General features: G+C 32.1%; 1 protein-coding gene across 1 annotated transcript in view; it reads left to right on the forward strand.

The window, feature by feature from the left end:
* Positions 1 to 3031: 3031 nt before the first annotated feature.
* The window catches only part of LOC124362787 (mitogen-activated protein kinase kinase kinase 7-like), a 59193-nt gene continuing 39344 nt past the window's right edge, over positions 3032 to 22880 (forward strand). Inside the window, exons 1-4 of the mRNA XM_046817574.1 lie at positions 3032 to 3431; positions 10952 to 11177; positions 17172 to 17289; positions 18408 to 18550. Coding sequence (XP_046673530.1) covers positions 3351 to 3431; positions 10952 to 11177; positions 17172 to 17289; positions 18408 to 18550 — 568 coding nt within the window. The 5' untranslated portion in view covers positions 3032 to 3350. The remainder of the gene's footprint in view (positions 3432 to 10951; positions 11178 to 17171; positions 17290 to 18407; positions 18551 to 22880) is intronic.

Consider the following 22880-nt stretch of genomic DNA (forward strand, 5'->3'; position numbering starts at 1 on the left):
TGAAGTCAGACTTCAAAAGCTTGACTAACATAAAAAATACAACGGAACGAAACCTATGTAGCTATAAGTCTTGCTTTATAGTTTATTGCATTTACCTACTTATACACTTCTTCAGTTGTTGAACGCATTTGTCTGGCGCTAAACTTACATAAAATATAAAAGAAAACATAACAAACTGTTGATTCAGGATAGTATTTTTTCAATTGCTATTGATAGTAAATGCTTAAAGAAAGTGTTCAAACCGTTTGGAAAGTATATGTAGAATATTGAAAACTTTATATGATGCAACTACACTAGGAGGTTCTCCTGGTTTAGGCACAAATACGATTTAGGCAACCTTCCATTGAGATTGAAAATATACAAGTTTGAGGATTGCATTAAATATAGTATAATACGGAAAATCACTGCTTTCTCGGGAGCTCTTTCAGTAATCTCCCTGTTAAAAGATCATAACCCGAAGTTTGATAGGTGAGGTAGATGATTAACCACCAAACTCGTACTGCATGTTGGCATTGAAGTTTCCATCTGCGAGGAATCTAGAACCTAAAGTGTTCAAGAACTGATCAACCAGTTGAACATAAATATTAGGTTTGGGAGGGAAATACACAACAAAAATAGGCAGAGGCAATGTCGAGCCTTAAACAGCAATGGTAGTTCCTTGAATATGATTTTTAAGACATTTGACATTTTTACACTATAAAATAACATTTTTTTCTTGTGCGGAGCTCAAAAGCAACCTTAGCACTGAACAAGAATTCAATTTATAACTATATATATATATATATATATATATATATATATATATATATATATATATATATATATATATATATATGTAGTAATGTGGTTCTAAATCTACAAAAATGTAGATAATGGACCATTTGATTAACTGAGAATTCTTAGGCTTTTATAGTAATTTTAATTTCAACAGGTTCATATGAAAATGCACATTTTAATAACAACTCTATAAGTCATCTATTTTATCTGATATATTTGTAAGCTTACTTTTCAATTAAATACGTGAATTATTATCTGTAAATTTCAATGATTTATGTGTTTATTTTTGTTTTGTTTCTACTAATCCCTTTGTAATTATAGTGGTCGCTTGGAATTACGCTATAATGAATATGACCATACTGGTGAATGTTGAGTTAAATTCCAGTTCACCTTCCTCTTAGGTCAGCGACTGAATCTGACGTTAATAGCACTAAGATAACCAAGATAAATATGAAGTGGAGCTTAATTCAACATTCACATTGAATCAACCTTTCCAATTTACGTTACGGTATGTGTAGAAAACTCGGTCGCTCCACCGTGCATGGAGATAGTGTCTAAAATATCGTAGTGCACGGAATTGTGCACCTGATGAGACAATGAAAATACCTTTTCACCTAGATCATACCACATTTTGTAGTGTATCTGTATTTGATTTCATAAGACGTAAATAAGTCATAAGTTACTAACCTTCTTTGTTACTGACTGTTATCTCTTCAGACGAACATTCCAGAAATCAAAGCTATGCCAGCGACGAACTACAGACGCTGAATTAAGAGAAACGTGAACTAGAGCTAAACTCAGCAAACATATTGAATCAACTCTTCCCAACATAGCTACGTGACCGATTTACCTATGTTTCGTCTAGATAAAAAGGATCAACGTTTTTACCCCTTACAGATTTAATTTTCCTTAAAAATTATGACGTGCGTCTAAAATGTTCTGTCTTTCAATTAAGAAATTCGACCGTAGTTTGCTTTCTTAAAATTAAATCCAAACAGTGTGCAACATAGTTCATCGGATACTTTCTTTTTATTCAATTTTTTCTGAAGTTTCATTCTAACTTTTGAGCTGTTGGAAACTCACTCTGGTCATAACACTCCAAAACTGTCCTTCGGACCAAATCACGATTAAAAATTACTCAAAACAGTCAGTCATTTCTCTCGTGAATATTGTTTTCTCGGGGAAGATTATTATTCCTGGATACATCATTCAACAGAACGGAGACTTAATCCATACACTTTTCATTAAGCTCATGACCCTTCTTGAAGTTAAATGTTTCAAGAATACAAGTATCATTTAAGCCTTTGGGAAAATTAAGGATGTTAACCACAACACATTTAGTTTGACTATTTAAATTCACACCCTCTAAACGTTTCTTTTTCACAGGCGTTTTTCATTTTCACATGAACTACTAGCTTCGACCACTTTTAGTATGTAACTACACTCACTTGTTTATAAATAAATAGTCAGGCAGTAGAATACGACTGGCAGAGTGGCTTGTGCAAGATGCAGTGTCAGCGTTAATGTGCACTCAGCGTTGCCATTATTTACCTGAGAGCAAGGGATTCTCGAACTTTTTTCCGCTTCACCAGTTCCGTACGTAATAGCAGCGAAAATTCGCCCATCCGCCTTATTTTGTAGCCGCAACTGTAGATTGTATTTAAAAACGCTGAGTGACCATCCACCGCACCAAGCCAGTTTGTTAATTAAAATGTCGCGAAAAACAATCGAAGGCACGTGAGAGATCATACAACGAAACTGAAGTAAATTTTTGAGCTTCAAAAGATCTTACTAATAACTATTATCAAAAAATATTCCACTGCATTAACGGTGTACATACATCTGTAGAAACAATACTGCCTAGCGACTAGAAAATGATGCAACTTAAAGTACCAATACCGGTACTACAATTGCTCCAACAATATACATTCAACAATCATAGGCATTACAGGAATTAGGCTAATTCATATGTAGTTAGATACAATGCAACCATCAGCACTGGCGATCCTACTGATCTTGAGATCGACAGCGAATAGGAGTTGAGAGCACATTGTGCTAACATCGTTGATAAAGAGAATGAGTTTAATCAAGCTAAATGCGAGCCTGTGGATCACACAACAGAACAGAAATAATTGTTTATTTAATCGGTGAATTTCTTTTATACTCTATGGCTACTAGTCTAAATCAGCTGTATTACTTTTAAGCAGAAATTTAAAGAAGGTTCGAAAAAACATACTTTTTTCATGTAGAGGATATATGTTTTTGGTTTCGTATTATATCGTACTATCATAGTAGTACCAAGACCAGGATCAGAATACAAATTAGAGGCTTAGATTTGTTTTGTTTCTTGTTGGCGTTAAGAATTAAAATAAGTATTTTTTAGGAAATGTTCTTTATGTTTCATATTTGTGACGATTTTTATTACTTTGTCCCACACTGAAACCATAGTGTCAAAAGACAGCATTAGATCTGCCGTGAAGTCATATATTTTGCCAGAAAAGTACATACAATTTTGTGTCAGCTTGTGAGTTTTTAATAATTGTGACAGTAATTATGTAAAACTGTGGTTTCTCATGGCTAACAGAGATAAATTATTTTTGTCAAAACTAGGTGATGTTGAGGAGATTGACTATAATGACATAGAACTCATACAGGTAAGCAAATTGTGTGTTAAGAGTATTACATAGCCTAGACCAGTTTTGTAGGTTTTGTTATTTCGTTTTTTTTAAGTAGCCTAGGATATCTAAATGCCGGTTTGTTAAATTAGTCTTGTGATTGCAAAGTAGCCTTTATCCCAGTCCTTTCCTAAGTACTAAGGTTTTATATGCAGTCTAGGTAGAATTTCATAAGTGGGTCTCTTAATTGATTTGACTATTTGACTTAATTGATTTGATTAGGTTGTATTTTACTTAGCCACATTACCTAAAACCACTATCAACAAGTTCTTAAAATAGTAGTGTTTTATTTCCAGAAAGAAATTTTAGGTACTGACAAAACATATTGGGGTAAGCTTAGGGTATGATAAGCGGACCCGGTTTTTTATATTGAAATCGGCAAACGGTATTACTTACTTAATTATAACCATTGATAAAATCAATCGATACTGATTATTTGTTTTGAATTATAAACTTAAATATGCCTAGTCTATATCATCAGCTGTAAACACTTTAAAATAATACACGTAGCCTAGGGTAATATTTCAATTTTACATAAGTAAATTTAATTATTAAAAATGGCAGTCAATTTTAGAAAACTACACGACATTGCTTTGAAAGATGGGATAGGGTACGATAAGCGGACCCGGTTTTTTATATAAAAGAATGTAGTCTTCGATACCTAATATTCGCATCTCAAATCCTAGAATATCAATCGATATAAAAGTATCTATAATCCTCAATAACAGCCATTTGTTTTAATTTAAAATATGAATTTAATATTTACAGTGATCAAACAAATTATTATAACAAAAATTATGAAAACTGAAGACGACCATATTTGCTCCTCTCACAGTTACAGTTGTTTCTTTCCTACAAATTTCACATAATGGGGTTTTTGGTCCAACATGTTGAAGCCACAAAAACTATATATTTTATGGTACTTTGGGATTATACCGACCACACCCAGACATGAATCGTTATTTCACATTTCGTTTCTACTGATTACTAGATTAGCGTAGAACAATATTTCGTCAATATAAAACAGGAATTGTCTTATCGCAAACCCCTCCCCATCCTCAGACAGAGGTCAAAGTCGAGCGTCTAGTAGATAACGTGATTGCAGTCTCGCCGCCCGTTCAGCTGGTGCATCGCTTTGTTGTACTTCCGTGTTTTACCTCTACATTTCTCCAAACACAAAAATTCAACAAAAACAATCATTTACCAAACTAAACTCTTTATTAAAAAAACACTAAAAACTTGTTTTTATTCTTGATCACATTCCGCCACCCAAAATGCGAGTGCCTCCGGCCATCAGCGCGGGCTTTGGCAGCACCTTTGGTGCTGCCCCGCGCTGATGTCGACGAAAGAAAAACATCCCTCGAGATAGTACCTATCAGTAAAATATCAAATTCTAGAGGGGCTAATCAGAAATATAAATTGAATTGTAATGGAAAGGCAATTATGTACCGTGCAAATCACGTGATGCCGCGCGGCCTGCCGTAATCAGGATTCTCGAGAAAGATAAGATAACAGCGACAACAATACCGATCACAATACCTGGAAATGCTTGTAAGTTTGTAATTTTGTAATTGAAGAGTTGTTTTTTCGTTCTATCATGTTTGTTTCTATAAATTTCTATTTTTGTGTTCTTCATACTAGTGTGGTCGGTATAATCCCAAAGTACCTATTTTATTTATGTCTTATCATCTTTCAAAGCAATGTCGTGTAATAGTTTTCTAAAATTGACTGCCATTTTTAATAATTAAAATTACTTATGTAAAATTGAAATATTACCCTACGTGTATTATTTTAAAGTGTTTACAGCTGTTGATATAGACTATTTAAGTTAATAATTCAAAATAATTAATCAGTATCGATTGATTATATCGATGGTTATGATTAAGTAATATCGTTTGCCAATTTCGATATAAAAAACCAGGTCCGCTTATCGTACCCTACCCGAAAGATGATAAGACATAAATCAAATATATTGTTTTTGTGGATTCAGTATGTTGGACTTGTACCGAAAACCCCATCATGTGAAATTTTTGGAAAAGAAACAACTGTAACTGTGAGAGGAGTAAATATGGTCGTCTTCAGTTTTCCTAATTTTTGTTATAATAACTTTTTTGATCACTGTAAATATTAAATTCATATTTTAATTTAAAAAATATGATTGTTATTGAGGACTATAGATACTTTTATGTCAATTAATAGTCTAGGATTTGAGATGCGAATATTAGGTATCGAAGACTACATTCTTCAATATAAAAAACCGGGTCCGCTTGTCATACCCTACCCAACATATTGCACAAAACTATTAACCTTTCAGAGGTGGCATTAATCTAACTAAATATATAAGAGATGGTGCACGGAGGTTACCTCCTGGTCTTAAAATTAAAGTCAGTACGTGCAAGAACAATCTTGATATTATTAAAATGGATCGTAACCAAACCAAAAATAGATTTAAAATATAAATAATTATGGAATAACATAAAAATACCTATAACAATATGCAAAATTATACTCCAAAGGGAAATAGTTGTCTTAAGTCCATATTGATAAATAATGTAAAGGTAATAGTGAGTTTAACAGTTTAAGTGGCAAAATATGAGTCATGCTTTATTGACCTATTACTATCGTTAAAAAAAAATAAGGTTTCAGGGGGTGCAAATGACAAATAACAAAAATAAGTTATAGAACATTAAAAATGGAAATACTTTTCTCGGCTGCAGTATAATAAGAGGCCACCACCACAATAGAATCATAATATATATCCTTAAAAACAAAAAAAGTAACTAAATGTCTGTTTTGTTTGTTATATTTTATACATATACATTACAGATAGTTTTTATATAACATAATTCATATCAACATTTTTGTTTATATAGTTTAGATAATCATAAATATGATTCAATTGTGGTTGTGGCCTCTTATTATACTGCAGCCCTTTTCTCGCACAGAGTAATATCTCATTGTTTTACGAATCTCACGTGGTCCTGTTATGATCGTGAGCCAATCTTGTATTGGTTCCTGCTGACATCAGCTGTTTTTCCATGTTTGGATATGTAAAATAACAATAATACTGAAATCAGGGGTATTTGACCCAAATAAAAAAGATGGGTAGGGTACGATAAGTGGATCCAGTTCTTTTATATGAAATTGGCAAACAATATTACTTAATCATAACCAATCGATACAGATTAATTATTTTGAACAATTAACTTTTAATCTGTATCAACAGCTGTAAACACTTTCAATTAATACATGTAATCGTATTATTAATATTATATATACATGTATGTATAATAATAATTATTATTGGTATATATACACGTAATAATATATAATTACATGTTTATAATTATAAACAATTCATTTAATGACATAGACCATATTAATTGTGGCTCATAATTATTTATGAGTTTTCCTGTTTGATCGTTCTTGTTCTGGTTTGTTTATTATTTATGCAATTTCTTAATTATTTATGAGTTTTTATATATTCCTATGTACTTATATTTTAATTTAAAACATATGATTGTTATTTACTATTGACTATATGACTATATATACTTTTATATTAATTGATAGTCTAGGATTCGAGATGCGAATATTAGGTATTGATGATTATATTCTTACATATAAAAAACCGGGTCCGCTTATCGTACCCTACCCTAAAAGACGTTTTAGTTCATTTAGATCTAAATATAAAAGTTCATATCAGCTTGACATAAATGCCTCCGGCTGGCGACATACAAAAAACATCCCTCAAAGTTGTAACTATCACTAAAAGATCAAATTCTAGATGGTCTAATCAAATGCCTCCTACCATTACTATTAGCTAAGAAACACAACTTGACGAAACAAACAAACATTATAAATTCACCTAACCATAACATCTTTCATGAAAAGTAGTTCCACTTTTAAATGTTCAAAAAATTCCTTATTTTTCATTTTCATTCCCTAAATTATATTGCAAAGTTATATTACTTTCCTCAGGAAGACGATTGAAATAGATAAATAACGCAAATCTCGTTACCGGTGTGGATAAATCTGAAAATAATGTAGACCTAAAAATCTTAAACCAAACTTTCTATATAACTCAATAAATAGTGTAAAAAACAAACATAAATTCAATAAATAAGTAAAACTAACTTCCCTAATTGGTAAGTAAGTACTATATCAGTGGTAACTTCAGATTATGTAAAAACACCTTTTTTCGATTTAAAAATTACACATGGTTATATGACAAACTCATACTCTCACTCTGATAAAACACAATGACCAATTAAAAAGGAATAAATTAATTTCCTAATATTTTCACTGCTCACGTTATCCACAATAAAATGCGTAAGTAACTTTCAAAACTAATTTACGATATTAGTTAATGCACCGCTGGTAATAAACGCCATCTTTATCCACAAGGCACCGAAGGCCACTGCACTGGATAACTGTTGATGATGTACTAAGTTTTTCTAACCACAGAACACTTAGATAAGCTATTGGGAGCAGATAATGCCTAAAATCATAGATAACAAGAAGCACAGTACACAAATATAATCACAAATTGAGATTAAAATTTCAGTTACTAAAAAACAGTCTTTTGTGATTTACACCCCTTATAACCATATATATATTTTTATTCAGGGGAATGATCACAATACAATAATAATGTTGAAATTTGTATTCCCTACTCTGACCGTTAACGTCACTGATACCAATGTAAATTAATTTCTATTACTATTGTTTTTATATTTTATTGTAATTGAAAAATTTCCATATCTAATTTGAAATAAATAGTGATTTAATTTTACATCTGTAACCTAGCAGTGCGGGGATTCTATTTATTCTGGTTGCATTATCACTGGATCATGCAACCAGAGCGGGGTTGCGGGATAGCTTTCTCCTACAGCAAAGCTCTTGTAAAAGATTGGGAAAAGAGGACAAGATACTTTAACTGGAGTAGGGCCTCAGGATTAAGACAATAAAAAATGTTTATCTCTCCTTATGCTAAAGGGTGGGCATTTCTCCTAGATCAGAGTAAGGAAGATATAAGAATTATAATAAGGATGCTGACAGGACATGGCCTCCTTAGAAAATACCTTATGAAGGTAGGCTTTCTTTTTAGTTAGTTTTATTAAATTTTTTGGATCATACAACTAATACTCCTCAAAATAGGACCATTGTGCGTCAATACACCGCTGGTAGTGGTTCTTCTACTGCTGTATTAGCAAAACAGAATTCAGCAAGACCATATGAATTTTACTTTCAGATAGTGTGTTTTTTCTCTATGGAATCACATTATTATTTCAAAACTGACCAAACTGAGGGTTGGTTCCTTGTTGCATAACACCGTCCATATACGGAACAGTACATCCTATTGCATTTATATCACAATCACTGTTATCAGTTGAAAGAGGTTATTCACAGTTAGACAAGGAAGCTACAGGCATTTCCTAGTCCTTTCGAGTTTTGCTAGCATTTGTTTGGTAGGTAGTTTACACTTTTTGTAGGTAACAAATCATTGTAATCCATTTTTCATTCAAACAAGGCTCTGTTAGCAATAACAGCTTCACATTTACTTCACTATGCAACATTCCTAAATGGTTTAAATTATTAAATTATACACAGTTGGTCAGATAAGTACAAGTATGCTGACTTTTTCTAGATAATATTTTTTGGCAAATTTGAAAAAAGTTGAAAAAATCCTTATGAATACTAAAAATGCTATTTCAACAAGAAAAATTACTCATGAAGTTATTGTATGATTTACAGACCCAGTTTTATCACAACTAAAAAGAGACTTTAAATCTGGGGAAAAGAACGGAGTATCTTCACAATGGACCAGTTTTACTTGCACAAAGAGAAGTCATTCCTTTTACCTGAAATTCTTTCTGAATTACATTTACTCATTCTGGAATTGTAAAAATGAAGGCCCTCGCTAGGAGATTGTTATTGGAAAAATATTAACAGGGATATTGAGCATACAGTAAGAAGTTGTAAAGCATGTTGTGAATTTAAGAACAACCCAAATAAGGTGCCTTACATGTGTGGGACCAACTAGACAAGAACTAACAATGCATTCATATGGAATATGTAGGTCCATACAAGGTGCATTACTTTATGATTCTTGTAGATGCCAAACCAAGGTGACCAGAAGTCAGAATAACGAACTCCTCTCCAACTTCCAATTCCACAATTGGAATGCTTTTTGAAATATTTTCATTCATTGACCTAACAAAAATACTTGTCAGTGACAATGCCAGAATTTTTGCTTCATCGTAATTCAAAATTCATTGTGATCGGAATGGTATTTAACAAAGATTTATTGTTAATGATTATACTACTAATTGACAAGCAGAATATTATGTTCAAATATTAAAACAGAAGTTAGTATCTATGGAAAGTGACAAAGAATCTCTCCCAACAGAAACTGGAATTATTACTCTTCAGCAACTCTGGCTTGTGGAATAGCTCCATCAAAACAATTGTTTTGGTGTAATGTTCAAACAATACCCGACTTACTAAAACCACAAAGTTCTGTCAGAAACAAAGTAGTTCAACCCTACTTAGCAAATTCAATACTTTTGTATTATCCAGAGGCCACTATTTTTTTAAATATTTTTACCAAGAACCAAAAAATATTTCATTATTAGGAAGAACAGACTTTATTTTACTTGCTGTGAAAATTACATGTCATTATGACGATTGGTTCTTGTTTTTTAGTTCCCAAAAGGAAGGCCTCTATCTGTTTTATGTTATTAGGCTATATAAGTAGGTAATTAGGCCATTATATATAATGGTCGGATAATACCAAAGTACAGCAAAATTCATTAAGTGTGGGAGAATGGTTGCAAGTAAGAAATTATTCTAAATAAAATTAAAATTATTGTTCTTGTCTCTGACATAGTGGTAGAAAAACTGAGCAGACTCCATTATATTGTCGAGCTTGACAAAGGGTACACTATTAAAAGACACATAATCCAGTTGCAGAATAGTGAAGTAAAAATATCAGAAACTTAGACTCAGGTATTAATTCTACAAGGAGTTATCCAACTTCTCTACACCCCAGCCATCTATTTATAAAACACAGAAACTAAGAAAATATTACTACGTTTGAATTATCACATTACTTCAGAAGCTACAGAAAAGACAGTAAGTATCAAGATATTAAAGACTCACAAAATATGACTACTAAAAACAAACCAGGTATCACAGATGTTAAGCCAACTGAATTACTTTATATTCTATTAATATATTATTGGCTGAGCATTAGCAAAACCTATCATTAGTATAGATATTTTTAAATTGTAATTTAATTTTAAAAAATCATGTGAAAATGTTAAAGCGTTTCAACTAACCTAATACTACTAGATTTAAAAAAAACAACTTATTTTTACATCAATAAAATTCACCAGCTGAACAGTTTAACCACCTTAAAGTTGCTATGTTAAGAAGTAACAGTTAAAGTAGCCATGAAGTGATACTGAATATATTGAAAATGTTTTCTTTTTTAGATAGTTGGTAAAGGCTCATTTGGCGTTGTGTACAAAGGCCTTTGGAGAGGTGACTATGTAGCTGTAAAACACATAGAATCAGAAGCTGAGAGGAAAGCTTTTGCTATAGAACTGCGCCAACTTTCAAGAGTGTGTCATGACAATATTGTTAAACTTCATGGCGCATGCACTGTTGACCGGTTTTGTCTAGTCATGGAATTTGCTGAAGGAGGCTCTCTATATAATGGTAAGATTTTATGACTAAAATTTAAATAAATAGCAACATAATGTATAGTCTTTGGTTAATCTAAACCAAATTTTTAAAATGTTCCTAATTTGTCATTTGGTTAGTATTTGTAATTTTTTAAATGTAGTTTAAACATTTTAAGGTAAATATGTTTTAGATTAATATTTTTCATGAATAATTTTTCAGTTTGTTTGGGTTTAGGTAGGTGGGAGAAGGTTGTTTATAACCAAGCTTGTTCTGAAAAGATTTGTAAGGCAATGTATGCAAAATTGCATAGCCCATATTTTTTTTCTCATCATACTTAGTAAAACATTGGGTGTATTGTTTTTTGGGTGCTTTTGACCAGATATTTAGAGTTTCTCATTTAAATTTTAAGGGTATTTTCCGATCTTAATAAAATTAATCACTTAAATTTGATATTCCTATTGAGTGCAACTAGTAACTATTAAAAATGTTTAGGTTGGATTAGGAGAACTTAAAAGATTATGAAGGAAGCAAAGAAATGTCATAAATATAAATTCTAAGTAACTTACAAAACTGTAGTTAAGTTACTAAAAAAGTATGTTTTTGTTAATTGAGAATTTAATAAAAACATTAATTTGTTAATTTTAAAACAGTGTTAACACTTTTAATTTTTATCTAGTTAATATAAAAATTTGTTAATATTATATTCAAAATCCAGGTGGTATACAACAGTTCATTAATTTGTTTGTTTTTTTCTGCTTATCAAATTTACTTGTTTTATCTAATTCTATTTAATAATAGTAAGAATAAAAATTTTAATATAAGCTATTAATTAGTTAAGAAGAAACAACACGAAAGTGCAAGACACCCTTAAGGCAGCCCCACATAGAGACTTTCAAACAACCATTATCCTTCAGGAGTTGAAGTCTTGTAAAGAAGAAATAAAGAACTTGAACACTGTCATAACAGTACTGGAACAAGATAAAGAAACTTACCAATACAAAGTAGCTGATTTTACAAGCTCTCAAAGTTCCAGATGCTTAAACTGTTATCCAGTCTTAAAAAATACTACAGGTAACAAATGGCAGCAGAAAGTGCATAAAACCCAAACATTATAAGTCAAGCAACATACAAATATTAAACAAGGTAATAAGAGAACCTGACTTCATCTCGAGAATCGTTACAAGCTGTTGCAAAATGACTGTGCATCTGACGACTCTGAAATTGAGGATTTTACTGATAAACCTAGTACTCCACTTAACTCTAAATTGAGACATGCTTCCAACTTAGAGAAGCAAGAAACTAAAGAATTCTCTGAAATAAAGGAAAAAAAACTCTCCATAGTCATAAAAGGACAGAAAACTAAAAAAAAGCCTAAAATGCTCATATGTTGCTCTGACAGTCATGGTCGTGACTTAGCTTTTCATTTTGAACAAATGTCAAGATTCATTTGAAGCGGGTTGGTTTTGTGAGGCCTGGAGGTTTGGCTGGGCAAGTATTAAACTACAAAAACATTGACGGAGAGGACCTGAGTTCTGAGGATGTTCTTGTTATCGCATGTGGGTCTAACGACATAGCTCATAATGAAGCTGAGAAATCAATAACTTTGATCAATGAATCTTTAAATAAATATAAAAAAAACAGAATAGTCTTAGTTGATTTTCCTGTTAGATATGACTTGAAAGATTGGTCCTGCATAAAACCAAGAAATTAAATCATCTAACGAATCACTGGAGGCTTTGAGTAAAAAATATTCTAGTGTGTCTTTGGTGAAAATTAGTACAGCTAACAGACAATTACACACTCAGCACGGTTTACATTTAAATTACAGGGGGGGGGAAACAATGGCTAGCTAGAAGTATCTACAAAGTACTACATGAAAGCACTTGAGCCTCAAGTCCCGTTGACCAGAAGTGCATGCACACTCCGGTGACAGAGTTGAAATCACCTTCAACACAAAATGAAAGTAAAAGGTTATGTAGAGCACCCACTGCTGCACGATGTATCTGACTCCATCGAGATGACCTGTGTCACTGTCCCTACTCCAAGCTCAGAGTCACTGGAAGGTGTAGTAATGAAAAGAAATCACAGAGTGAGTTTTCCAGTGTACTTATTGATGGTGAATCCAGTTCTTTAAACCGGGAGGTTTTGACCCTTTAATACAGAAATGACTCAACGGCTTAGTTTTGTAGATGTTGATAACGTAGCTTCAGCCAGTGCAAACAAGTTCCGAAGTAAAATTCAACACAATCTTACCGAGGTTACCTAGTAACGTTATAAATTACAGGCCTAATTTTAAACTATTATTTTGGAATGTTTGCAGTATTTCCAACAAGCTTCCTTTTATTGACATTCTAAATAACCAATACAGGACTGATGTACTTTGTATTGCGGAACACTGGTTATCCTCATCGGACATGAAGGAACTTGGTGATATCTGGATATGAAGTTGCTGATTTCTTTGCAAGAGAGAAACATTCTCACGGTGGTGGATTTTTATTTGTGTTAAAGTGGTACTGAAGTCATCAAATTTGACAAAATTATCTTTGTTTCTCGGAAGAACTTACTGTGAGTTAGCAGCGATTGTATTGCCTACTTTCAACACAGTAGTGGTAGCTTTTTATAGATCTCCAGCAAGTAGCTTTTGTCTATTTTATGATAAAACTCCATGATATTTTTTCCCTTCTGAATGGCAAAAAAAATGAACCTAATTATTGCTGGTGATTTTAATGTAAACTTTCTCAGTAACCATGTGGAAACAAAAAGAACTCCTCAACTTGATCAATAGCTTTGGACTTAATATCACTGTCTCAGAAATAACTAGACCAGGGCTTGGTGATAGTGAAACCTTGGGTAGCTGTATTGACAATCTACTGACTACTGTTCACCCAGACAGAGTACACTCGTCAGTAATTCACACGGCTGCTTTCCGATCATCTGGCCATCCTCTTCGAGGCGTTCTTGGAGTATAAAATACCACAGACTGTCTCAGAAAAAGTCAATAATTAGACCCATTTGTGCCATTGGTACCTCATTTTTGTTATCATATCTTAAGCTTATAAATTGGAATGATGTATACCGTTTGGAATCTGATATAAATTCTAAGTTCAAGCTCTTTCTAGATCTGTTTATGTGGGCACTAAACTGTTCTATGCCTCTTAAGACTAAAAAAACTTAAAAGTAAGAATATTAATGTTTCCTGGTACCATGATGATAGCCTAGTTAAAATAAAATCTGAATTAGATAAGCTACATTATATAATTAATAACACCAACTACTGAGAGTAACATTGAATTCAAAACTAGGTACAAGAAGCTTAAAACAGTGTATAAGAATGAAATTCGAAGGCCAAACTTAATTATAATAATGGTGTAATTGACAAAGCTGTAAATAAGAGTAAAGCTGCTTGGGGTTTAATAAATCAAAACAGCCAGACCTAATAGTAAATCAGTGAGTTCTTCTGTGACACTGGAACCAATAGTTTTAATAATTATTTTGTTTGTTTCAGTTGAAGATACATGTAATAATATCCCCACTAGTGATAATACATTTTCTTTTTATCTTAACAGTTATTCCAACTTGACCCTTCCATATGTTTGATTTTAATTTTGTTGAATTTAAAGTTGAAGATGTCTATGCAGCTATAATTAGTTTAAATAACAGTACATGCTTAGACTGTTTTGGTGTAAATGCTCCAATCTTGAAATTATGTGCTGCCTATATTTGTGAAGTATTAACTTACCTATTTAATGAATGTATTAAGTCTGGCATTTTTCCTGATGTATTGAAAGTTAATAAAAGTTATTCCTGTACATAAGAAGGGGCCTAAAGATCAAATCTGTAACTATAGACCGATTTCGATAATTCCAGTTGTGTCAAAAGTTTTGGAACGCCTACTTCACAAGCAGGTAGTTTATTATCTGGAAACTAATGGGTTAATTAGTAACTGTCAGTTTGGGTTTCGGGCTAAACGGAGCACTACTGATGCAGTTCAGTCTTTTGTAAATGATTGTTTTGAGGGTTTGGAACTGAAAAAATGCTGTTAATTTTAGATCGTATGACCTTTCCAAGGCCTTTGACACGGGTCGACCATAGGATCCTAATAAGTATAGTTGAGCTACTATGGTTTCAGTCAAACTTGCTGTAAATTTTTTCAAGTCATATCTCTCCAATAGGAGTCAATATGTTTACTTTAATGGTTCTATTTCTGAAAACTCGCCCTGTTAATTATGGAGTTCCACAAGGCTCCATTTTAGGTCCTACTCTATTTATTGCATATATAAATGACTTGCCTTCTAATCTGGGCGAGAGCGGTGTAAGCACCTATTTATTTGCTGATGACCTGGGGCTTACAGTCAGCTCTAAATCAGACGTTTGAATGTAAAAGTATCATTGGTTCTAAGACTTCGATTATAAAACGATTGGTGTGCAGCTAACAAGTTATGTGTTAATAATAAAAAAATCCAGGATTTACAAATAAACACTAGCTCCATAAGCCCAATGAAAATGATTTCAGTCTCAAGTTTCTTGGAGTACACATCCAGTCTAATCTTAAATGGCAAAACTCACATTGATTATGCTGCTTCAAAGATTGCTCGGGGCATTTTTCTTAATTAGATCTCTAAAGGGTGTTATTTCCTCAGACCTTCAGCTGCAGATATACTATGCTTATGTCCACAGTTGTCTAACCTATGGGATTGTTTTGTGGGGTTACTCTCAAGCTGCAAGCAAGCTATTTATTCTACAAAAAAGAGCTGTAAGGCTGCTATGTAATGTAGGAAACCGCGATCACTGTAAACCTCTTTTTATAAAACTTAATATTTTAACACTGCCTTCTATTTATATATTATATGTGCTCCTGTATGTAAAAGGATAATTTTAACTACCTCTCTAACCATAGTAATATCCATAGTTACTATACACGTAATAGAAATAACCTAGTATTAACAAAATGTAATTTTTCAAGCACCCAATCCAGTTTTAAAGTATCAAGGAATAAGCTGTTACAATGCATTGCCTTTAGATATAAAAGAATTAAGTAGAACTAATTTTAAGAACTGTGTAAAAAAAATTGTTACTCAAATCTTGCCTGTACAGTGTCAATGATTTTTATACTGTATTAAGAGAAAATTTAGAATAGACTATTTTAGCCTAATATTTGACGTTGTTATATGTATGTACATTACATCTTGACAATAAATGATTTGATTTGATTTGATTTGATTTGATTTGATCTGAAGGTGATAAGCTACATTGTAAATTTACTTCATTTAAAGATGTTAGTGTGCAGTGTTGTGTTTTGTATGTGAAGCTGACTCAAATTAAAATTATCATTCATTCCATAGACTTTAACTTGTTAATCGTGTTTATAAAATGCCAATTTATGTAAAATAAGTTAAAATTATCTGCAATACAGATGAGGATTTTAAGACATTTTTATTTAAATTGTTGATTAACCCTAATAAAAGAATTGTTTTTCACCTATTCGGTGCATAGTCCATTAGTATTAGATTGTAACAACACTCTGAAACCACTTATCAAGATTTAATATAAATGACAATGTACAAAATAATGTTAATAAACAATAAAGAGATCTTTTTTAATTAGTCTTTTATAGTAATCATGTTTTGAACTATTTTATTGTGGACAGGTGTGAAGTATATAATATATAATCATGTAAACGTTATCTTAACTTAAGTTGCTTCTGTCCCACCTAAATAAAGAATTACTCTGAAATTACAGCTTCATTGATTGTGAAATGTGTAATTTTCTGTTTCCACTGTGCCCTGTTTCCCATCACCTCTTCTAGCCCTCTCCATGATTTTGAACATTTCTATTGGTGTTTTTTAAAAAACAACATCTCATTCCTATAATTAATCTCGTTAGAATTAGAATTTCGTTCATCCATGCTACTTTACTTCACTATCAAAATTATTCTCTCTTTTAGTCTGCAGTACAATATAAGCAGGGGAGTGTGTGCTATACTTGTCTTCAGTAACAGATAAGAGTCAGTTTGTTGTGTTGTTACAGTGTTACACTACTTGTCTAGACCAGCGTATACTGCAGGCCATGCTGTCCACTGGGCACTTCAGTGTGCACGCGGCGTTGCCTACCTGCACAACATGAAACCTAAAGCTGTTATACATAGGTATGTGTGTTGACTTTCCCTACAACTGGTTTTTATAAAACATACTTTTAATCCATCTGTAATAATTTTAACTTGGATCATATCCAATGTTTTCTTCCTGTGTACTAACACTAAATAACACTAAGAAGAAATTTGCACGGAACTCATCCATTAACCCTTTCTGATGTCAGTACGCAACAAATATATATATATTTATATACACACACATATTTTATGTAGATAGACTTAATTCCTTTACTAGCCAATAGGTTTGATCTTTGACATATAGTGATACCTCTAGATTGTTTCAGAACATAGTTTCATTGCTAAATCAATCTTTGAAATTGAAACATTTGTCATTTGGTTAGTGAAAAATTATGTCAGACCAACAGTTGCCTACTCTCATTTGATTTGTTATGTTTTCGTTTCGCTATAATAGAATGGTGGAACATTCAAACAAGTTTGGCCTATGGAGGCCCCATTATTTCCTCAAAAATATTAATAACAAATATGTTAAAAATATTACATTACTTAGTTATTATTTTTTATAATGTATATAAATAAAATGTTAGTGTACTCTTACTTAGGGTTTAGATAGCCTCAATAATACAGAAACACCTGGTAAAGAGTAACAGGTATTTTAGTTTAAATAGTATTCTATCGGTAAAATTAATGAAGAGTAAATATTTGTTCTGTTTGAGGAATAAGTGAGGGGGGTTAAAAGGATCTTTTTTGGGATTTTTACCTACATCTCAGTAAGAGTTGGTTCTACAAAACATTTTACATGTATACTAAATTAAAATTGATAACAATTCCTGTTTGTGTTATCAGACAGGCAGAAATGAAATCTTTTTTTTTTCTGGTTAAGTAGGTGGTCGGTTGAGAGAGACAAATCGGTAATTATCAGACAAGGAATGCAGATCAGACGGACCAATGCATCTAAGTATCACAACTAATTGGATGTTGACCAGGATTAACTTTAAAAAATTTTAATTCCAGCCAATTTGTCATAATATACATGAATAATTATACAAATATTGAAAATCCCTAGTACGAGATTTTGATGACTCAACAATAATATTGTAGCATATGAAAATGCCTTTAATGTATATTTTAATCAGCGTGCTTTGTTGTGATAGGGACTTGAAATCACCAAACCTGCTGCTGATCAAGGATGGAACAATACTGAAGATCTGTGACTTTGGGACTGCTTGTGAGAGGAAAACATATATGACAAACAATAAAGGGAGTGCAGCATGGATGGCTCCTGAAGTTTTTGAAAGTATTCTCATTTGTTCTTTTATAATCATACTGTTTATCTATTTTTGATTAAGTTATATTATTATACATAAGAATTGGAGCAACAAAAACAGAAGCTTATGATTCCACTACCATGCAAATTGTTTAATCTGGGTGGCTTGGACTGTACAACTTGATCTTTTGATTTCCTCAATTATTGGAATGCTATATAATATAATTAATTGTGGTTACTTTGGTATTATGTTAATCAAATAATTGCCCTAAGGTATAATTAGAAAAAAACAACTGAACCTGAAGCAAGTGCTATTTAAAATCATTTACAATTTTAAAATATCTCATTTATAATTCTTACACTGCTTTAAGTTTCATAGTACAATGCAGTGCTGCAATTTTCAATCCTAAAATCTGTTGCTTTTCCTTTAATTTTTTAAAAAGTCTAAAGTGATCCCGTATCTTTCAGGTTGACTAAGACTAAGATAGCATGATTACCCAAAAACATTTTGATATACAAATCATTGTGAGCTAAAGCATTGTTCTGATTTCTTAAATCACTACTTAACACCAGTATGAAGTACGGTTCACTGCTGAAGCACTGCACTATGTTACGAGCTTGGTCTTCATCACTGGAAAAAGGTCATAGCCACTTGGTGCTTCATATGGATTGTATGGAGGATAATCGAACATCTCCCATCCACAGTCATGCAACAGCTGTCGGATACAATTGGCTGTGTATGGAATTGTATTGTGAAGAACTAATCATTCGCTGTAGTTTCTACAATGTTTCACAGCACCTTTCTGCATTGCTTGTCAAGCCTCATTCAAGGAAATCTACCAGAATGACGCCAATAGTCCCAGAAAACAGTTACCATGATCTTTCTGGTAAGAGTAATAAATAAGTCTTCAGGAACCAAGTCTAAACCGGTCATTGCAATCGTCATCGTGAACATTGGTGCTACCATTGTTTTAACCAATACTTCACTCTGATTTTACTCATTACTCCTTTCCCTTTAACGTCTCAAAGTTAGCAGTATATTTAAATTTGTTAGTAGTTCTTTGCGTAACAGAAATCAAATCACTGAACGCACTTCACAAGTGGTGAAATGTTCAATGTTAGCACATGTTTGAATTAGTCACAGAGAGAAAAGTAGGAGAGATACAGACTGCACCCTACCACAGCTTTATTCTTACTGAGTGTAAGAATAAAAAAAAAAAAAAATTTTTACCCCAGGATGGCGGCTCTAGTCATTGTGGAGCTAGTTCCGAATGTGTTACTTTCTGGACAACCCTTGTATTTTTAAACATGAAAGAGTTTCTGTAATGGAATTGTAACAGAACAAATCCAAAAATTGGTCTGTTGGGTTTTTTAAGACTTCACATTTTTATGACCCAAGATCAAAAAAGATTTACTTATTGAACTTTCACACCAGTTCTCATGTGTCTGAAACTGCCATGTATCTGATACAAAAATACCACAGAATGCATGGTCACATTAAACAATATTTTACTGTAATAAAATCATTTCTATTGTATTATGTTTGCCATTTCTTTATTAGATAGTTTTCACAAGTATTGGGATAGTTATATGATTGTTTACATGTGTAGTTATAAGTTTGGGTTAAGGCTGGCTCTATTTTGTACAATAGCTTAGTAACACTGTTTTTGTCATCATAATCAGTTGTTGAGTTAGTTATCACTGAGGGCTTATAGTTCATAATCAGTTAGTTTGAGTCTCACATTTCTCAGCTATATGAACTTTTCTAGTTGAAACAAGACGATCACGAGCGGCAGGAGCTTTTTGGCTCAGGTAGTTTCTCTACTTGTTCCATGTCCGTGTGCTTATTCCTTTTCTTTCCTATTATGATCCCTTTTACTGGTTTTTTTTTTTATGTTACCGGTTGTGTAAAAATTACTGCCATTAATATGATTAATTACTTCTCTATTGACTCTGGTACTGGCAGTCAAATTTCTCTCAATGCTGCTGTATCTTGTACTTTGCTGTATCTTTATTTTAAGTATATTATATTATATATATATAATTTTACGCAGGAATGTTCAAGTAACATTTTTCTTATAAATTAATACACATTTATGTTAAATTAAGTCCCTGCATTCTAGTAAACATAAACAACTTTCAAAAATGTTAATTCAAAGTTTATTCATTTGTACAAAATTTGTGATTGGTGCTAGAAAGAAACAGAATATACAAAACGTTGAGCATTTAATTTTGAGTTAAACCAAAGAGAATAAGTATAATACTTTTTAAATGTGGCAAATTAAAAGTAAAACTTATAGCTACAGATGGTCAAAATATAACGTATAAACATGTAATTGAACATTAAAATATTGACATAATAACAAAAAACGTGTCATGTTAATAGATTCAATATTAGGCATTACTATATAGAATAGAACTAAAACACTCAATATCAGGCTACTGCTAGTTGCAGAGTTTAAGGGATTTGGAATATAATTAATTGCACTAATTGTGTATAGTGTATAATTTTGTTTTTAAGTACAATTTTAGTGCCCTTTGACGCCGGCGCTATTTGACGTGCACTGTGCCTGAGTGGCGGAGCGTGCGAGACCTGCCTGCCCTCGCTGGGTGGCGGGATTTCACTCAAACCTCATGTCCCGTGCATCTTTCTAGTTATTTGCCTATAACTTTCTTATTTTTTATTCAATTAGTTCAAAATAAAGTTTTTATTGTGTAAAACTAAATTACCTTTATTTTAAGTTAATCTTACGAATTTTCCCACAGTTAATATATGTGTTTTACATTAATTTAGTTTGAAAAACGTGTGTTTCATTAGATTTTATGTGTGTTTTGTGGCAAAAAAACCTAGAATGAAGGTCATCACTGTCATCTCCGTCACTGCACAAAATACGGTCAATCTCACTCCGATTGATATGTGACATCTAGAGGTACACACAACCGAGTATAGCATATTACTGACCTTGTACTCGATATTTCGTGGCGGGGAGGAAAGGGAGGGGTTTCCGCCTTGTGTAAACAATCGCGCTACAGCTATAGTACATTCAACGAAAGATAAGACAACACATTTTTGCTTATTCTTCGCATAAAGTCATGTTCAAAAGGGAGTAAATAAGATTTAAAAACAAAGCCGTTTCAACTACGGTTTCTGAAGCCAAATGTGTGATGAACTGGAGATGAATAACACTACACATAACTATACAGATTACTTTCTTTGCAAGTAAACGTTTCAAAACAAAGTCAATAATTTCAATTTGTTTTTTTGTAAAAAAAATACAACCTTTTAAGAAACAAACAAACAAATATTGGCATGAAAAGGTTATTTTGTTTAGGAGATACAAAATAAAGAACAAAGTACTATAGCGCGGGACAGCAGGTGTCCTGTCCGCTAATCGGCCCCTCATCACGAGTGGGACAGACACTGTTCCGGCTGACCTCAAAGGATTAATGTAGAAAACACCAATAAGGAAAGTTTTTTGGCTTTTTTAATGTAATTGTAGCAGGTATCAAAAACTGTTGCATTTTCTAATTTATTTATTACAATAATTAATGACTAGTAATAATAATAAAATGAACACAATTAAATATTTTAACATAATACATGATTATATCAATCTTGATTCTATTGATTGTTTGGTTGACGCATTTTTGATTTTAGGTGTGAAGTTTACATTTCATCTGCATAGTAAAAACAATGTTTTTGTTTAATTCTTACTACTACTATTACTAAACAATCTATATAAATAATTAATTGAATTCTTATTCTTTCTATCTTATCTAGAGGTAATTTTACATTTATTATTGAAATTTATATTATAAATACATGGAATTTATTTCCAATGAAAAATTACATTTTTAAAGGTAATTAATAAGTAATTACATTTATGAATGATGTAACAGGGCATTCGTAAAGTCATGTTGTTGCCCGTCCATCTGCAATAACTCTTAAAGGCATAAAACTTGGTACATGGGTACGTCTTGGTCTAAGGAAGAAGAACGCTATTGATTTTGGGATCAGAGAGCAGTCTGTCTGTGCAGTAACACTTTTGTTATGTTCCATTGTGTCTTTTGATATTTGTTGTATCAGTTTATTTTAGATCTTATTTCCTAGTTCCCTATTCTGTTTCATATAAGCAAACGTTATTCTTCTTAGGAATCTCATTTCACTCATTTGCACTTGAATGTTTCCTCTTATCATAACCTAAGTCTGTATTCTATATATCAGTTTTTACTTATGGAACAAAAACAATTCTTAATGAACGAGTAACTCTATACTTATTAAACTATAACATTAACAATATGTATCTTAAATTAATTTAAAAACAAAGACTCCATTGATACAAATTGTTATTTGTGTGAG

The sequence above is a fragment of the Homalodisca vitripennis genome, chromosome 5 (genome assembly GCF_021130785.1).
Source record: "Homalodisca vitripennis isolate AUS2020 chromosome 5, UT_GWSS_2.1, whole genome shotgun sequence".
Lineage (NCBI taxonomy): Eukaryota > Metazoa > Arthropoda > Insecta > Hemiptera > Cicadellidae > Homalodisca > Homalodisca vitripennis.